We start from the raw sequence: 20,512 nt of genomic DNA, 5'->3' as shown, positions 1-20,512 counted from the left end.
AAAATGTATCTCCTCTACTCCACAGAATGCGTTGATGGTATGTACGGTGATGACTGCATGTCACGATGCGGTCAGTGTAAAGACGGCCTAACCTGTGATAAGTCCAATGGCGAATGTCGCGAAGGATGTCAGGGTAACTTCATGAAGCCCCTGTGTCAAGGTAAGACACCAATAGCAATAAGAAATATAATGAAACTAGATAACCGTAGTTGGAATTCTTGTTTTCTATCGATATAATGAATGAAGGTAACTTGGTAAGATATCAAGGCAGCTGATGTGAACCCCTTTTTATGTTCCTAAAGGTTGCACAGAGTGCCCGGCAACATCAGTATACTCAAACCAGGTAGTGCCAGTTGTAGCAACACTTGGTACACTTCTCGTCATAGCTGTCATCGCTCTGCTGACATCCATCATTTACATCAGAAGGTAAGGTGAAGATAATACATAGTGATATTAAGTACAGCGATTGACATTTTGTGCTAAATTAACCAGAGATTATGTATTGGAACGCATTTCAGAGAATGAAATAATGTCTATATTAAAATCATAATGATTAAAACATTTCTGTATAATGCAGACTGAAGATTCAACTGGATGCGTCACAAAAGAAACCCGAAGATAACTATTTGTCTTTAGACGAGAGGACCAAGGATCCAGTGGTGGAGAACACATATGAGTACATTGACAATACCACTGAATAGTTGCATAAAGCGTCCTTTCGTGATGTATGTGGATATAGAGTAGTATTCTGTATTAGTAGGAAATTGTTCAGAATATGGACACACGTGGTTTCTCATTGCATGTCACTTATTGGAGAAAAATGTTCTATGGATAGTCAACTTCTTTATTGCAATGAGTGCGACGTTTCGGTGTAGGTACTAACACCGTTATCAAGAAAGTGATACAAAGAGTTGTAATATGGAGAATATATACATAGCTGCATAGTGAGTATATACAACTGACAAGGTTGATATACATTGGATGCTAATAAGTGATTTGAGCAGAGTAAGTTGATGTACAGAGTGATATTGATTAAAACAATATGCAGAATGAGTTTATACAATAGATGAGTTCATTACACTGAGATGGTAATAGTGACTTGAAGAGCGTAGGTTGATGTACACATTGATTTGTTGTGATTACAATACACATAAGGGAGCATGGAAGCCAATTGGACGAGGTATGGGTGGATTACTGGTGATCTTTAATTAGTTGGTGAGAGGCCGAGGAGATAAAGTAACCTTGATCCCGGTTCATGGTGGGGTTGAAGCATTGGATTTTTATGGCCTCAAGCAGTTTCCTAATCTTGTAGTCTGCTCGGTTGGTTTCCAGTATGTGGATGTTGTTCCAAAGGATGGCATGGACAGGGTTGGCTCCCTTTTGTGTATTGTAATGATAACCAATCAATGTGCACATGGACCTACTCTCTTTTGTAAGTAGTATTTTGAATATTTCTCTCTAAATAATCGTTTGCGGTTGAAACGTTTGCTTGTCGCCCCGAATATATAAGTTTGATAAACAGCTGTGAAGCCAAGTCCTGTGTTCCTCGATAATACATATGGGTTGAAAGATGCACAAAATTATGTTACCTTAACCATGTTATTGCACTGAAATACAACACATGTTTATTCTGTAAAGTATTTAGATACTGTTTGAAACATTACAAAAGTTCGAACACCGTTGAATCGTTTCCTCATTACCCTGCACATATAAGTTTGATTCACAGCATGGGTGGAGTCAGTTCCTTGTTCCTTGTTACGGCATAAGGTTTGCAAACATTCACGTTAACAACATTCCTGCACTGAAATATATCACCTCAAAATTATATATACTCGGAGAAAAAATAATATCGTTCCATATATGTCGAACGTTTATACATGTCTCTTTGTACATATTTCACTGACACTCTTTTTATGAATATCAAATATATCACCAATAATAAGCTTCATGTGCCTATAATTTTATATATGTCGAACTTTCAGACTTGCCCGTTTGTACATGCGTCATTCTATAAGTGTCAAATATACCACTGATAGCTGCTTTGTAAGCGCAAAACCGTGGCATGTTGGTATGTACATATTTCACTGACACATTTGTTTCATAATGTCAAATAATGTTATCATATCACCAATAATAAGTCTCGTCATATTGTGGTAAATTATGATACAAAATATATGTTCTGTCACTTCATGTTTGCTCTTTCCAAATGATATTGGTTTGATTTGTAACAAAAATGTATCCAAATGAACAACATGCTGTTTTTCCTTAACACAGAATTTAGAACAACACCATGTTTTTACATGATATTTCACGTTGGTCAGTGACACTTATTTGAATTGTATTTTCGTATTTTGTAACCTGCGACTAGTGAGCGAGAATATTCTATTTAACCATGCCGTTTTCTATCGAGCAGCAGTTACAACCTTTCAGATTGGAAGGAGAGTCGCCATTGACCATGTTTACTATAAGCTGAGTAGGAATGCAATCTATGTTCTTGTGTCACATTTTTTGCAGTAACTAACCTACTCGGTTATGAGCATTTTGTGGATACATTAACCGTTGTACCTATTTGGAAGCTACATTTCATTTTATGGTGGTTTAAAAACAATTCACCAGACTTGGGCTTTAACAAGGTCAGGGCCTGTTGTGGGTTCCAGGTTTCTAATGAACACCTGCAACTTATGCTTGTCGTAAAGGTGAACTTTAAAAGTAGCCGAACTATATTTGCACAAAACTGTGGCAAATAGTGGCGTACCTTTCATGGGCGTATTAATAACAGGATTGTTCGTAATATAAGAAATGTCATGGAGATGATACTTAGCAGTTTATCAGTTGGTATTGGTGTCGGTTAATGACTAGCTTCATTTTTATATTAAAATAGCTGTGTGCAGTTACCTTTTTACATATGTTGATGTTGGTGTTTAGCTTGTTATCGGGAGTTAGTTTTGGTTATTAAACCAACCTTGCATTTCAGCTTGCATGTAAATGATTCATATTTGTTGAAGGGACATTGAAATGTCGATGCAAAGAATAAAATGTTCTTATCAATCAACGTGTCACTTATTCATTGTCTCTCATGTTTCATTCCGTGGATAGTCGGAGGAAGTGCGCATGTGTCTGGGAGGATTAGTATGTGGGGAACCAATTAAATGCTTACAAGTGGATTGTAAGAATTGACAAATGCCAAAGGATGGTTGTTTGTAATAACCAATGGTTTCCCTGATATACATGTATATCTAAATGACTACAGCAGTAAAATACGTTTTAACCACCACCGGACTCATAGTGCCTCTACTGTCCCTTGACGACATGTTTTATTTTATACAATTATCCCTTATCAATGTCAAATTGGTTCTCGTCACAATATGACTGAAATATTGCCGATGTGACGATAACTATTAACTCACTCACTAACTTACTCATAGTGCCTCTCTGTGCTTATAGCTATGCCAGTGTATGGCGTACGTCCTCGTGAGCATGTGCTATATGTATATGTAACGAAAATACACTCTTAAAAATTCCAAAGAAGTAAAACGCAATTGCAAAAGCAAAATTAGAATTAAATTCTGTGTTCAACATGATGACTATACTTCATTTAGCTTGATTGATACAAGAATGTAAAAATGCATTGTGATAGTTACATGTCCTGTATACGTAATGGAACTCGTTGTCCTATCATAAGACTTGCATGTCAAAGAGGGGACGTTCCAATCAGCACCTGGAGTGGCCATCGTGTGCTGTCTTCACTGCTAATACCACTGAATACGACTACGGATTGTACTCTGTGGAATTTGTCCTGGAAAGATATTGGTGTTTGAATTATAAAGTAAGTCAGCAGTGACTCGAGCTCTGTGAGTTGAAGCGTTGTCATGTTAAAACATCTTTCTCTCTCGGTGAATATCAGAGTGAGTGAGTTGACTGTATTGTCTTTCCATTACAAGGGATAAATATTTCAGTGTCAAAACAGTGAGGGACCTTTTTTTAATGTTAATTATCATTTAAGAAAAATTTTTTTTAAAGAAATAGAATCGTTACATAAATTTTGATATGTTTTGTAAAAAGATAAATATTTTATAATTGGCAGTTTAGATTATCAACTGAGATTGTTCAGGGCTGTAGATTGTTCCTCAAAGGGGGTTAAAGTACTGTAAAATTATTGTCCTCCTGAGAGTACCCTGAAATATTTATCCCTTGTATATATTTGTTCGATGTTCAGATTTTTGGGTCACATTCCATTGTATCATCACGAGGTCAAATGTAGGATGTGCCTCCGACACGATCACAATACATAATATGTTGAGAACCACCTAATGTGTAGATTTGTCCAAAACAATTCCGTGAGAAACAATTTTGTCAACGCCAGTGGACAAGCTGTAAGCTGTCTTCCAAATCTGCTGTGGCCAAAAATTGTCATTCATCACCAACCAGACTCACGGCCGGCCTTAGAATTCATGCCCGTACTCTGTGTGCGTGCGTGCGTGCGTGCGCGCGTGTGTGTGTATGTGTGTGTGTGTGTGCGAGAGAGATATGGATGTGCACATGAGCTGACATTTCATTTTTTTTATTTTTCTTATTGCTGTATCCTGTGAGGAAAGTATGCAACTAGAGTACGACAGAGTACAAAAGTAAAGTTTATACCATTACACCTATACGTAGCAAAGCAGTTTCGCAGTTGTATTACTTGTGTAGAAAATATGCATGTACCGCATATTAACATAACTGGTAGCAGGTAAACCATGCCATGTTTGCACAAAGTATAACAAGTCGAGGCCATATCCCTATAATGTTTTCAATACGAGCTTCACTGGTAGCCTGGACAGGTATCGGCGTTCATAAAGGCGACTATGGGCTGTTGATGTTAGAAGTGAGTAGCGCTGAGACATAGTTTTGCTATAATCAATTGTGTGTATAAACATCCCCATATATATTAGAACCTATGCATGATAATGTCCTATCAGTGTCCTGTCACTTAGTCATTACGTTATTGTGAGCACATGTCGATATACTGGCATTCATACACTATGATTTATGAACTAGACTGAATCTTAGTCTATGAAGACATTTCCATGGAACGATATGTTATTCGGACATTTTCTATTATGGAAAACTTGTGAAACTTTGATTAATTTACTATGTTCTTGCTTGAAATGTATGCCATGCTATATAATATATGTCACACTTTAACATGCCTAAGCAAATGCCAAATGTAAACCCAAACAATATAAACAGGGTCTGATGATACATTGTTCGAGAGCTCCACTGCTGTTTTCATCTGAGGAATCAAACAAACTCGTCCTGGCTATGTCTGATTGAGGCTTACGGAGGCCTTTACCAACATGTAAAAACAAATTTCAACGTCCTGGCCCAGATCTATGTAAAGCTATGTACTATCGCGCTTAATGCACGGCCAATGCAAACATTTCACGATCACATTTCAACAACACTGCACCTTGTTCAAACATCTCTGCACGACATACACGGTGTATTCGTTCAGTAGACATAAGTACTTTGTACTGTGCATAAAGAACATACTTGAAAGCACAGCTGGAACCTTTAGCGACAAAATGTATAAATATGTCATATCCCTACACAGTTCTCATAAAAACCACTTTCTAAGCTCCACGGATGATCTCAACCCCATGAGAATATAACGGTTTGTGTATTTAGGCATACAATGGTGGTTGAACAACCTTCAAAGTAGCAGTGTAATGCATAATCGTAACAGGTAACCTGCAATCCAGGATGTAATTTATAATATCAACTTTAGCAGTCAATGCAAACTGACACTACTGGATGTGGAGGACTTGTTGTCACCTCCCCACAATTGTCTTCCTGGTTGTGGTTCGCTGTATTTTACCTATCTGGAAAGACACGGGTAAGTACTATGAGGTTTTACATGTATATCATAATTTCGCATTAAATTTTGATGCCTATAGTATCTGTTTAATCATAACTGTGCAACATATGTGGGATAGAGACTACGACGACATCGCTATTATAAACTAACGGGCAAAGGAAATAGTACCAAGTCGAAATCAGTGATATTACAAAACGACAAACCACCATTGTGGAAAAGACAGGGAATTTTAACAACAGCTGTATGGGCAACATTCACTCAGTCATTTCATTGGAGTAGCAACAATAACAAGTCCATTGAGTCACTGTATAAATGGAGGAATGAAGTGTCCAGTATTCGATCACAGATGTAAACAAAACAACACACGTGGTCAGTATCTGGTTTGTCCACCGTGGGCATAAATGCAAGCCCTCACTCTTCGACGTGCGGAGAACGTCAGACGCAGTATAACTTGGGCAGGGATCCTTCGCCATTCCTCTTGAACAATCTGACGTCGGTTTCCAAGTACAACAGCTCCAGCACGAACCTGACGATCCAAATGGTCCCACAAGTGTTCAGTTGGTTACATGTCAGGTGCCCTGGAGGGCCAAGGAAGGACATTGACGTTGTTTGTCTTTAGGAAAATCCATGACAATACGTGCTGTATGAGGACGGGCACTGCCGGGCTTGAACATGATCCGGTTACGGCGTTGACGTAGGAATAATAGCATAACCAGAATTTGATAAATATCCACCACAACAAGATCTGTCTACATATCGTCACATATGGCGCCCCAAACCATGACACCATTGCCACCAAACGGTTCCACTTCCTGTACACAGCAACGTTGCACTCGTTCTCCACGGCGTATGTAGACACGGGCCTTGTCATCATTCCTGAACAGCTGGACCTGCTTTCGTCTGCGAACATCACTCTCTGCCACTGTCTGTTTTGTCATTGACGAACCTTGCGTGCCCATCGAAGACGTTGACGTCGATACTGAAGCATCAGCCGTACACAACGGTAGGGTCTGCAGGCGCGGATACCATATTGTCTGAGTCGTCGTGCTGCTGTTCGTCGACTGATGTCCAAGCCCAGTTGCTGCTGATGACGTCACAGGTAGGAAACGGTTTCTAAGGTGCAGGATACGTAAGTAGCGGACATCTTTGGGGTGGTGACACGAGGTCTTCCTCTTCTGGGCCTGGCCTGTAGCGGGTCATCAGCCTAGTGGTGGTTCGAAGTGTACAGCCCATGGCCGCTGCAACATGTGCATGAATGGCAGCCATTTATACCATTCCAAAGGCTCTCTCTCTGAATTCCTGCGATAATCGGGGCATGGTCGCTGAATTGACTTGAAGGTCTGATGTCGAGGAAGGTTGAGTGCACTCTTATACCTGAAAGATGCACGTGCTTCGTGCAATCCGTTCACGAGATTTTCGTGCTTCAAGACCTGTTGCAGTGATACTGTTCGCCCAAACACCACATTTTTCATGACAAATGTTAGGGCGATTGTTTTAAGGTCATAACTACCTAAAAAATTGAGTTCGTGTCCAAATTAGCATATTCAATTTTGGTATCGTCGTTTCTTTTGCCCTTTTAGTTTAGAGTACTCTATTTACAAAGCATCCGACGTTTGGGTTACTCTGAAATGGGTCCGCCTCAGTTGAAAGGTTCAGGGGAGAAAGGTTCACTGGTCTGACGAAAGTCGTTTTCTTCTGTACATGGTCGATGGCAGAGCATTTGTATGGCGTCGTAGAAACGCAGCATATGCACAGGGGAATATTCTGGAGCAGGTTCCATTTGGTGGCGGGTCGATTATGCTGTGGGGTTGTCTGTCTTACGACTATACGCTTCAACTTGTCACTGTGAGGGTTAATCTTACTGGCCAACGATATCAGAGGGAGATCTTGGAGATCTTGGAGAGGGTTGTTGACAATCACCCTATTCTCACAAGGCCAGTGTATATGGATAACAACGCTAGGCCCCATAGAAGTCGGGCAGAGACGGATTACTTACGCCAGGAAGCAATCACAACGTTACCATGACCAGCACGAAGTCCAGATCTCAATCCAATTGAGCATGTTTGGGACCCTGTGGGTGAGAGGGTTCCACCAGTACAGAATCATGCAGACTTGGAACTTACTCTCCACCAGGAGTGGAATAGACTACCTCGAAGACAGATACAGCGTCTGGTGGACTCTGTGAGAGAGCTTCTTCAATCGGTCGTCCTGGCGGGAGGTGGATACACTCATACTGACATTATCACCTGTTTTGGTAAATTTCTTTCGTGTCCTAGGATGAGATATGCAAAGGACGTGTGTGATCCCACGTACTGTCTTACTAACCCCATACTTTTCCAGTGTACGTTTTACCGGGATTTACACCAGTGTTTGTAGCAGTTACTTAATCATTGAAGTGACACTCAACTGGGCATTAATGTCATCATTTTCGATTCAAATACAATTCTTTTAACAATACATTACCATTTACATCAATTGGCGGCATTGTGTTTCCATACTATGCAGTGAAATGTCATTGTTCATAAAAAACAAAGTGTTCCAATACTTTTTTCCAGGTGTATATTTTTATGTTGACATCCCTGTTGATACATTATGGGGAGACAGAGTACTTATTTGGACAGGATTTTGGATTTCTTTTAGGTATCCAGCATGGGATGGTTCTGGATGGGACTTTTCGTTGTCTGTATCACAGTGACTCTCTCTGGTAAGAACTTTATTATGAACTTCATGCGAAACAAGTCTCAATACTTGCATATCGTATGTTGACTTGATCCACAAGCACTTAACTATCCTCGAATTCTAACAATACTGCATTGTAATTTATATTAGGAAATGACTGAGTGGAGTCATGTTTGATAAACAGATGCAGATTGTCACTGTAATACCACAGACCTCTGTGACAAGTTCCCCTCAACTCCCTGTGGTCAGATGATTGGTCAGGACATGTGTCAGAAAGGATGGTTTGGAATGTACTGTCAGAAAGGTGAGTATGAGGAAGATGGATACTGTCATGACCACGTGTTATTAGTATTTGTTCATTCTGCTTGCGATACTGATTGTGTGTACTACCTTTTCAGAAAATATTGCGCTTGGAAAATCTTGTAACCAGAGTAGTATATTGAACGGTGATAGCAGCAACTTCAACGCAACACTGGCTGTAGACGGCAAAGTCACCACAAATGCCACGAGCGAGCAACCAACATGTGCTCACACAAACAATGAGACAAATCCAACCTTGAATGTGAACCTGAACACTTCGGTTCCAGAGAAGATACAACACATCAGACTTTATATACGTCACGACTGTGAGTACACACATGATAACGTACAGGTGGTAATATTAAATGATGCATGGAAATGATCTATGTTTTATCTATATTTTGTCTTCTTTTTGCGTACTTAAAAATATTTTAGAAATATTTGTTTTCAATTGTTTATTGTAGCAAAATCGTTTCATATGCTATCCTTTGGGCAAAACATTTAATGACTTTACGGAAGAGCATAGTCATGAGATTTGTGATTTGTAAGGTATATCAGCGCCTAAGTATACATTATTAGTAACATGGTGTTTTGAAAGGGTGTACGGTGTACGGTGTACACCCTTTCTAAACACCGTGTGACGAATTTAGTAGAGATCAAGATCTTTTTATTTAGCATATCTTTAAACAAAAACATTCAATCATCGGCAGAATGAGACGCAAAAAGTTTTGCCATGATTTTTCCTGAACGGTCATAAAGGGAGACAACTCGGAATGGCTTAGTTTATGATAACAAAATATCGAATTTGAGGTTTTGTTAAACGACAAGTGAAATACAGAAACATTTTACAGTACAACCAGAAATTATTGAGGATTTAGAGATTGTAAGTTTTTGTATTTTCTCACTCATTACTCACGTATTAAATGTGAATATTAGCAGAACATAACTCCAGATTCAAAGGCAGGTGAACAGTAAGTATTAAGTCACCATGGGCAGCAATGCAGGCTTCAATACGGCGGGGCATACTACTGATCAAATAAGTTAGAAAATCGTGGTCCATGCTGTCCCAATTTCGGACCCCCTCTTCTTTCATTTCAGCAATATTTATCAGATTTTTCTTATTGACAATTTCCTTCATAAGCCCCCAAACATTTTCTATTGGATTTAGGTCAGGGCTATAGCTTGGCCAATCTAATAATGTCATACTTTGGGTCCGAAACCAGGCCTGTGAATACTTTGAACGATGTTTTGGAAAATCCAAAAAGTTCTATAGAACACGTAAGCATATGTAAGTAAATGTCCCTCGAGCATATCTGTGTATCGCTCACTGTTCATATTCCCTTCAAATACACAGAGGGGCGTTGCCCCTAACACAGATATGCCACCCCACACGTTAAATTTCGGACTGTACTTTGGGCGCTGATACAGAGGTTTTTCAGTTTGTTTGGTCCAGAATTTCAGTGTATTAGGAAACAGCCACACAAAACTTTCATCTGAGAAAATCACATTTTTCCCAGTTAACATTTCTAGGCTGTAAGCACCAGTTCAACCGTCGCTCCTTTTGTTCAGGTTTCATGATTGGTGATAGAATTCCTCGACTTTTCTGCCAACCCATTGCATGCAGCTCAGTTCTGATTGTCTCCTTACAGACAGCCACAGTTCCTCTATCAATCATATCCAGCCTTAGGTTTTCTAAACTCCTTCGTTTGTTTTTAGAAACAAGAATACCAAGCCGCCTCCTGTCACCGACAGTCAATTTTCTGGGCCTACCTGCGCCTCCCTGGTGCTCAATGCCATATCCATTTGCAATATTTTTCAAAACACGATAAACAGTGGACAAAGGGATGCCTGTTCTACTTGAACTCAATTTAGCTGATCTGATGTCCTTGTTATAATACTCTTAAATCAACTTCCTCTTCCCTAAATCATCCATACTGAGGATCACTGAAAATGTAGTCTGCTAGCAAGTAAACAAAGGGGGATAACTCTTCACAAACTAATGAAAAAGGATTAACGGTGGTGTCTCTCTTGAATGAGACCAAGCACTTGATAGCTGGTCAAGGTTGTTTATATTAGAAATCCAATTAAACATATTCCTAAAATTCTCAATAATTTCTGGTCATACTATATTTTTGGGATATATACTGAGTCAAAAAAGAAACTTCACATTCTTTCTTCAGGGCACTGTAAAAGAACAAGAGATGGTAAGATGGTTAAATTGTTATTATTTCATTGCTGAGATCTGTGTGATGTACTCGATACACTGACAGTGCCATAATCAGTTCCATTAGGCTACACCGCCGTTCCAAAACATGGGTATACAGAATGTCAAGTCACAAGAAAAAAAATGCAAAACTTCTCAGTTCAATATCGTGTATGGCCGCCCCGCGCATTCACCACTGCCAAACACCGTCTCCTCATCGACTACCTGATGTTTGTGAACACGTGGTTGGGGATTCTGCGCCATTGCTCTTGCAAGGCAGCGCCAAGTTCCTGCAAATTCTGAGGTTTGTTCCTAAGACCACGAAGCCTTCTCCCAAGTGCATCCCAAACGTGCTCTATTGGATTAAGGTCAGGGGACCTCGATGGCCAGTCCATGACGTTGATTCCAGCGTTTTGAAGGAAATTTCGTGTCAACATCGCAGTATGCGGCCAATCATGCTGGAACTGTAGACCTGGGCCATGACCCGCCATGAAAGGAACGAGTTCAGGGGTGAGCACCTGGTCGCGGTAAGCAGCAGGTGTGAGGTTTCCACGGATGACCAGAAGTAGGGAACGGTTGTTCCCACAGAAAGCACCCCAAACCATGCAACTTCCGCCCCCGAATCTGTCGACTTCCTGTACACAACATTGGGCATACCGTTCACGACGTCGTCTTCAGACTCTATGCCTGCCGTCCGCGAATCTGAGGGTAAACCTGGATTCATCGTTAAAGACGACTCGATTCCAGTCTCTCTGGGGCCATCAGAGGTGACGTTGGGCCCACAGCAGACGTTGACGTTGATGAAACGGCGTCAATATTGGCCCACGATATGGACGTTGAGAATGGAGATTTGCAGCCCGCAACCGATTACGAATGGTCTGTGAGTGTGCATTTTAGAATATTTTACATGCGGCGTTATGTACAGAAAATCAACCAAGTGTGTCAGTAAACTGTTCAATTTCTTCTCTGGAGGCAGAGACGCTAGGAAAAAAATACATTCATTTCACTGGAGATAAATCATCCACGAGTAAGCCCACCCACATTCCACCTGCAATGGAAGAAGATGAGGATGCCGTGTTTTCTGTTGAGGCTGAAGTCGACAGAGGCAATGATGTTGCCGCCACCTACTACAACTGGGTGCCACCTCGGATGCGGCTGGATAACCTGAAACAGTGTATATCTGAGAAAAAGGAAAAAGCCTCATTTGAAACCGAATTTGAGGTTTGTAAATTAGAAATATGTCCGAACGTATAGCATGAGACACCTATCCACGTTAAAAAAGTATCGATCATTCTTTCACTGAAATTGAAATTAGATTGTGTGTAATATTCCCGCATTGATAGCTTTTTCATCCATTTTTCACACTGATCTTGTATTACGTTTAATAGCACATAAACAAATAAACGCAAACCTGCAAATGGGTCCTTGCAAACATCTTGCATACTTGACTTGCGTAACTAGAACGTCCTGACGTCAACACTGCTAACAGTAAATTATCAAACACTAAGTAAAGTAATGTTATGTATTGCTCAGACTTCAACATTACAAAAACACGTTTTTCAGCTTTTATGATAAACTTTTACGACAGATGAAAACACGAACAGATTTACCTTGCAGTGTAATGAGTGTAACTATAATGACATTGTTTTTGATGGATTAAATATACACATGAAAGAAGTATCTCTGCAAAACGACATACTCTAGAATACAAAAGATATATTATTATGTTTTATCGGACTATCATAACACCAATCAGTTTGATTGTTCTTACGTCTCTTTTCTTGTGTATACATGTAAATATGTATATATATCTCAGATGATTATATTCGGTGCACGACACCCACATGAAGCTGCTATAAAACCTGAGAACAAGCCAAAGAACCGTTTTGTGGCTCTATATGCGTGTAAGTAAAACATGGCCATGTTGTATTTTGATTATTACTCTACACTATTACATACTACAGCAGGACGGTATGCTTATTTGCATTTAAGAATGATAACATTATGTATTCATAAATCGCGGAAAATCACACATATCATTTGGTATGTACAAGGATATTGCCAAAAGCAAACTTGTGCAGATACTGGTTTAAAGAATTGTTAAATTCACTGATCATGTGATGTTAATTACTTTTAACAAAGAAAATGAAGGTAACAGAGACACTTATACCACATACTGTTCAACATACACTTGAGTGTACGGCATATAATGTAAATGAATCAGGAATCAGGTATATATTTTCGAGAACTTTATCAAATTATTAGTGTTTGAAACAGCCACTGAAAGGGTTGGGTAGGGTTAGAGGAAGAGTGACTTCCAGCTTTTAGTGTTTTGAAAATATTTATCACATCAGCCTTAAACGATAATAATACTAATCCCTAAACTGTTTTGTTGAATTATGTCTATACTCAGCTTTTACTCGGCCTTCGCTACAACTGATATCGCTGTTGCACATTCCTTTATTAAACTTGTTAAGAACTAAGGAACCAACCCATGGATTTCTGCCTTCTAAATGTCTGTAAGTTTGGTCCAATATTGTTGACGTTAAGTTAACTTGATCAGATGATGATTCGTGGGTTGTGCTGGAGGAGGGAGAAGATTACATTAATGCGAATTATATCATGGTGAGTAGGATAAGGGTATTTCATATGCTTAAACACATCGATGGAAATCATGATAGATAATTCTCACGTGTCAATTTCAATTTAATAGATTTTTTAAATATTTCGAGAGTTCGAAAATGAAAATAGTATGTCAGTGACTGAATTTAGCAGCCAGACATATTACATGTTAAACTATCGAGATGTGAATAAATAAATATCAAATTCAACCTGACTATCATGTTTACAGGGATATGGTGATACTCAAAAGTACATAGCAACACAGGTATGAGCTATATCATTTTACATATAAAGAGAGACATATTCTTCCATTAAAATGCTTTTATTAACCAAAGGATTCATATACGATTAAAGTTTAGAATATAATACGATATATTACCTTGAAGAACAATTTAATAATAATGTTTATCACCAAGGACCTAAGCTAGGAACAGTCACTGACTTCTGGCGGATGGTGTGGCAGGAGGACGTCACACAGATAGTCATGCTGACGAGGCTGATGGAGGTGAACAAGGTAGGGTTTGTTCAAGGGCCATTACATTCCTGTGTTAAAAGGACCAAGACATTCTGCTGACATTGATTGCATCCCATAAGTACACATTTGTATATGTTTCCAGAAAAAGTGTGCACAATACTGGCCTAACGGAAGCACGTCTGAAACCTACGGAGGCTCTAAAGTTACAAACATTAACGTAAAGGCTAGGGCTGACTACACAGTGTCAACGTTTCTGGTAGAAGACGCGGTAAGTATAAATATATAAAGTCAAAACGTCCTGTGACCACATTTTAACCATCGATGTCAGTATACTGTCTTATACGGTTATACGACTGTTATGTATTGTGCGTATGGTGTTTACAGGGTAGTGAGAGAACTGTAACGCACTACCACTTCACATCTTGGCCTGACCATGATGTTCCTTCTGCTCCTGCGCTCGTCAACTTCTGGAGACTGGTCAAACAGGGGGCCATGGGCAGGGGACCCATAGTGGTGCACTGCAGGTAACTGACATGTAGAAGTCACCACATGTATGATCTAAATGTTATTCATGTGTGTTAGATATATATGTATTAACTAGAGGCCAGAGTGTATGCGTAGAGGTGATACACGTAAAGTATGAGCTGTTCACACCTGAATGGACTTTAAGCCCATATGGGTCTCCCGGCCTTAAAGAGATTAACAAATCAACTGATTTGTATACAGAAGATCCACGAACGTACACCGCCTGTGAACAGGAACGTGTGATTCCATAATAGAGGCGATGAGTGTGTCGGAACCAACAGAGAACATTATCATGCTAAGATTCCGAAAACATAGTTTTCCAACCACTGCTATTCATATGTTCAGTGCTGGAGTTGGCCGAACAGGAGCATTCATTTCTCTGGACTACCTGATGGATGAAGCTAAGAGTAACCACGTCAACGTGTTCATGTGCGTCAGCAAGATGAGACAAAACAGGATGAATATGGTGCAGACTGTGGTGAGTGCTTGATTCAGTAGAGTCTCCGACCTTCCAAATACCACACTACTTAAAGTTTTGGGTGCTTTTACTTCAGAGATTTGGTTGAAGCTAAAGAATCATTCCGCCAAGGATACCTTCCTTAAACATATAAAGTTTGATTGAGTCTTTTGAAACTGAAATCTCTATGTTTATGTTTACTTGCTGACATTGTGTATATTGAATTGTATCTAAGAATCGCATCATTTAGGGATTTCAATGTGTGTTGTAATAATGTGTGTGTTCCATTCAGAAACAGTACGAGTTTGTGCATGACGTGGTCCTGGAGGCTCTCAATAGTCGAGGAACACTGTACACTTCGTCTGAGTTTGACAGAGCGTTTGGCGCTGGAGAAACGTTTACAACACCCCAAGTGGATATGCTGAAAGAGCAATTTAAAGTATGTGGATGTGAAATCTTTGTTACCTGTCTGTTAAATACGTTTTCTGTTTTGCAATTGTTTTCATTTCATGTGATAACCACAAAACACAGAGATAGCATCAATATCTATGATCTTTTAGTTACTCCAAGAACCAGCATCTGACCTTGAAGAAGCTGTAACTTCAGAGGCAGTGCTTCCAGAGAACACATCCAAAAACAGAAACCAGCATGTTCTTCCCGGTATAAAATCCGTAAAACATATGTATTCTAAAACTTCTCAGCAACCCGAAAGTACATGGCAATCTAATTCATCCTTTTGTTTTATACTGATCCTATCAGACACTTTTTGACATGAAAATGAATCACCACGTGGTGTATTGTTCCAGGAAACAAATCCAGGCCCTACCTGTGTACTCCAGTCCCGGGTCGGAATGACTACATCAATGCAGTGTTTCTGTCGGTATGTTGGTTAGCAAATATGTGATTTTAGATTTAACTGCACGACCACAAATGAATGACAACTTAATTTAAATATGATAATTTTAAGCCTTCTGATGACATGTGACTTTGAACCATCCACACCTTAACTAAAGACAACGTAATACCAAAATGGCATCGTCATTAGATATTAGTCAATGTATACGATTGGGTTCTTCTTAATGCTTTAGTCAATTCTTCAACTATCGAACCTGATAGTCACCCAGACCCCGCTACCACACACTGTGGTAGACTTCTGGAGACTGGTGTACGACCATGACTGCTTCACAGTTGTCTGTCTAGATGACTCTCAGGTAAATATATTGGAGATTGTGTTTCTACATTCTGATATGAATGACGCTAAGCGTTTGTGTGTGTCCACAAAACCTATATGCAAATATGATAAGAAAGGATGATTCTATATGCTATGTTTTGTTTTAAAGAATTCACGTAAAATAGTATTCCCATTATTTCAATCCAGGAGACAGAGGAGCTCTACCCTAAAGACAACAACACGCTACGAACTGGACCATTCAGTGTAATACACGTGGAAACCGTTTCAAACGGAGCATTCTTTACTGAGAGAAAGTTAACGCTTGTGTATGACAAGGAGGTTTGTTCTCTCCTTATTTTCAAGCAATCAGTTCAGGTAGACTAGCATGCAGGATTCTCGTAATGGCGCAATGTATTTGTAAATTACTTTAAATCACACATGTGACGTCAAGCTATTGTTTGGGTGCTCCTCTACTTTTCAAGAACATATATTTGGTTGTTCGCTGTCTTTGTTGCACATTGTAAGAGTAGGGATGCATTTTAAGTTGGGGAGTTTTCTGGTAACTCTCCATTCCTTGAAAAGTAATCATCTTTGGCTACATAATGTACTACTATCTCCATTTCACCAACGTTGTATCAAGTTGCAACAAGATATATCAAAATGTTAAGAAAGTTGGGAACACGATGCTATTTGTATGGTGATGTTGACTGGAGGTACACCTTTCATGGACAAACGCTCATACATTTACAGTGTTTCTGTCTTTGTTCAGGACACCGAGCAGTCAGTCACAGTGGTCTCTCTCCGGTCAACGGACGTGATAGAGAGTAGTGCCTCACTCCTTGAGCTGATCAACATGGCGGACGTTATTTTCAGCTCTGGTGACCATAAGATCCTCATCCACTGCCAGTATGCATTATCAAAAACGCCATTCCCTTGTGCAATACAATTAAAAATGTGCAATGTAAAGGACTCCTATCGTTAATACACTATACACAATGCATCGAACACATTACGTTAAGGGGGGTATATATTTCCAAGCTCTCGCTTAATTCTTGGATTCTTTAAGGAGGTTGAATTGATTCTAAATTGGTAGTGCTTAGAAATAACCAAGATTCTTAGTGGCTGTACACCTCGAGGGGGGGATGAAGTAGCGTAAAACAATTGTCGCTTTAAGAGGGTATGTAAGTTCCACATGCTTTGAAGTATTTATTCGCATGGCTGACATTTAAATACAGCAAATTCTTTCATTTAAATTTTCCCCATGGTCCCTAGCATGGTGATCTAACTGGCGATCTATAGGTACTGGCGATCTATAACTATTTTATATCGTGTTGTTGATTAATGTGGTTTTCTTGTAAATTCTATGAACTAGTTTTAAATTGTATCTTAGATATTCTAATTAATATCAATATATTATATTAAATAACTTATAGAATCTGGTAGGTATTTAGGCTTAATAAAGGAACATAGGATATGCAAAATGTGTAATCTGAATGTAATTGAAGACGATGACCATTTTCTTTGTATATGTGTAGAAAAGGAGGTTGTAAGACTAGTGCATATATTGCAGGAGACATATTCATTTCCTGCAGTGTAATCTGGACTCTCTTTGGTTTCCCTCTCGCTGGTATAAGACCTAAAAGAAAATCAACCATTCACAAACAGATTGATGTTCACCTTTTAAACATTCATGAAGTATTTATAAAAGAGAAAACCTTGCAAGAACATTAATAGTAGTTCAGGATGAGTTGAAATAGAGATATGTTGAATGGTAAGGGTGTGTATTGTGTGTTATGTGAATAGCATGATGGTTTCTATCGACCAGTGACGGTGCTGGAATGAGCGGGGTGTTCTGCAGTGCCCTGAACATCATCAGCAGACTGCGGCTGGACAGATACGTGGACATCTTCCTCACCATCAAGGAACTGCAGCGTGTCAGACCACAGTTTATACAGTCCTTCGTGAGTACTAGAACTATTTATTCCACGTAAAATTCACATGATTGGTTTAATGGCTCTATCCTGAAAGGGGGTCACAGTATCGTAAAATTATAGTCCTCCTGAGAGAGCACGTAAGATCCAAAACATTCGAGGTAAATTTAATTTTACCAAACTGTTATTTGTTATTTTAAATAATGGCTAAGGTCAATCAAATCGACAACGGTTGAATGAATGGTGTATAATGTATATATGGAATAGATAAACTGTATCACCGACGAAGAAAATGATAATATCTGGATTCAATATCTACCGATGTCATCGGACACATGACTAACGATGTCTGTTATTTGCAGGATCAGTTCAAGCTGTGCTACGACGTAGTGAAGGAATCTAACCGTGCTTCCAACATCTACGCCAATATGTAATGAAAAAGCAACGCAATTTACACTGTGATCTTCTTCAAGGATAGTGATTAAATGATCTTCGTTTCTTGTATTAATCTTGGAAACTCTCATGCTCCCCATTGGACGAATTTTCGTGCACAATTTGCTGACATGTAGGCATTTCTAGAGTGTTTTAGAATAGAATAGAATAGAATAGAATAGAATAATACTTTAATGCCTTTTCAGGAATTTGTGTTACATCAGCAGAGCTACTGGCACATCAGAGAGAGATACAAAACATATTTACATATATTCATTGATTTAGGTATCTTCACATATAGAGATATGGTACTTGGAATAAAGGCTGTACGGGCTCTCTTAGTTTTCACGTTTGGAACTTTGCAGCGGCGGCCTGAAGGGAGAAGGTTGTATTCCGAATTTAAGTAGTGAGTAGGGTCAGATATAATTTTGACAGCTTAATTCACGATTTGCCGCTCATATATTGATGATAAACATTCAAATCTGACTCCAGCGATTTTACTTGCAGTGTTAACAATTTTGGTCTATTTTAGATTTGAGATAAACTGAGAGATGATTTTGCTTTTAATTCAATGCTATGAGGGAATGCAGATAGTGATTTGAAAATTAACGTCGCATCGGCATATATATAGTGTGAGAAGTTGCTGGAGGCATGTCAAATATACACCCAAAATGCATATAGGAAGTCAACATCGTCATCATTTTCGACAACAACATTCGTTTGCTCGTTCGTACACATTACTTAATTTGCAAGATTGTATGTGTTCATTTCCATAACTACTACTATTTATGATGCACTGACCCCTGCAATGATTTATGAAACCTAAGTGTATTGAACTCTCAGCATGGAAACTGTAAATGCGTAATATTCAGAATAATCACGCCATTTCAAATATTTTTTTTATCAATATATCAAGGACTTTATACACCTATATTATGATTAATGACGTGACTCACAATGTATATATTACACGCACGGTGTCCCCGTGTTGTGGTTAATCCTTGGCCATCTGTGTATTTTATATCATTGTCTATTTTATATTAAATACGTCAACAAAAGTTAATTTAAGAAATTTACTTGGTTTCAATATGATGTATTTACTTGCTTTTGTACATTTTCAACTATGTTCCTTTAATATTGTTTTCAGTCTAGATTTGTAGCTTCTAGATTTGGTATCAACGCATATCTCACTTTGATAAAAAATTAATTTAAGAACTTTGTTGTTTTCGTTTAAGGTGAGGTGAGGGGAAATTGGGTTTAGCGTCGTGCTTCTGAGAATATTTCGCTCATATGACGACGTGCATGCGTGTGTATGTGCGACTGCTTGTAGCAGGCTGGTTTTATAGTGCTAGCCCAAGATACCACACTGCAGTGAAGCATGAATACCCCACTCAGACACATTATACTGACTCCGAGCCGACCAGTCCTTGTTGTACCCATTAATTCCGATGTGTCAGGCAGGGACCAACAAGTACCATATTTTAACGTCTTTTACTATGAAGCGGTCGGGGATCGAACCCGCGACCTTCCGTGTTTTCGTTTAAACTTAAAAGGGGGCGGTATTCAGACATGGCTATTTATTTCTCAAAAGGTTGCACTGTCATATAGTGAGTGAGTGAGTTTAGTTTTGCGCCACACTCAGCAATATTCCAGCTATATGGCGGCGGTCTGTAAATAATCGAGTCTGGGTCAGACAATCCAGTGATCAACAGCATGAGCATTGATCTGCGCAATTGGGCACTGTCATACAGTCTTGTTCAAATGTGTGATCACGAACCCTCAGCTATGACGTCTACAACTTTCCTTACCAATAAGCGAAATTGGAAAGGAATTTATAAATGTTTAAACCCTTGAAATACC

The 20,512-nt window shown here is 39.2% G+C and overlaps 2 protein-coding genes across 2 annotated transcripts; both read left to right on the top strand.

Annotated features, from left to right (window-relative positions):
• Nucleotides 1-3: 3 nt before the first annotated feature.
• Nucleotides 4-739, top strand: LOC124290475. Its single transcript, XM_046727184.1, has 3 exons — nt 4-160; nt 303-426; nt 578-739. Exons 1-3 carry the CDS (start codon nt 4-6, stop codon nt 699-701), a joined length of 405 nt encoding a protein of 134 aa, XP_046583140.1. The 3' UTR covers nt 702-739.
• Nucleotides 740-14,112: 13,373 nt separating this feature from the next.
• On the top strand, nt 14,113-18,895 carry LOC124290454 (receptor-type tyrosine-protein phosphatase mu-like). Its single transcript, XM_046727158.1, has 12 exons — nt 14,113-14,175; nt 14,279-14,404; nt 14,521-14,660; nt 15,007-15,139; nt 15,411-15,557; nt 15,679-15,778; nt 15,925-15,998; nt 16,207-16,329; nt 16,497-16,628; nt 17,059-17,195; nt 18,115-18,250; nt 18,583-18,895. Exons 1-12 carry the CDS (start codon nt 14,113-14,115, stop codon nt 18,652-18,654), a joined length of 1,383 nt encoding a protein of 460 aa, XP_046583114.1. The 3' UTR covers nt 18,655-18,895.
• Nucleotides 18,896-20,512: the final 1,617 nt, after the last annotated feature.

This window comes from Haliotis rubra, unplaced genomic scaffold (assembly GCF_003918875.1).
Source record: "Haliotis rubra isolate DU_JTF1 unplaced genomic scaffold, ASM391887v1 Scf466, whole genome shotgun sequence".
Classification (NCBI taxonomy): Eukaryota; Metazoa; Mollusca; class Gastropoda; order Lepetellida; family Haliotidae; genus Haliotis; species Haliotis rubra.
The sequence above is the reverse complement of the archived record's forward strand: the minus strand, read 5'-3'. Positions and strand labels throughout refer to the sequence as shown.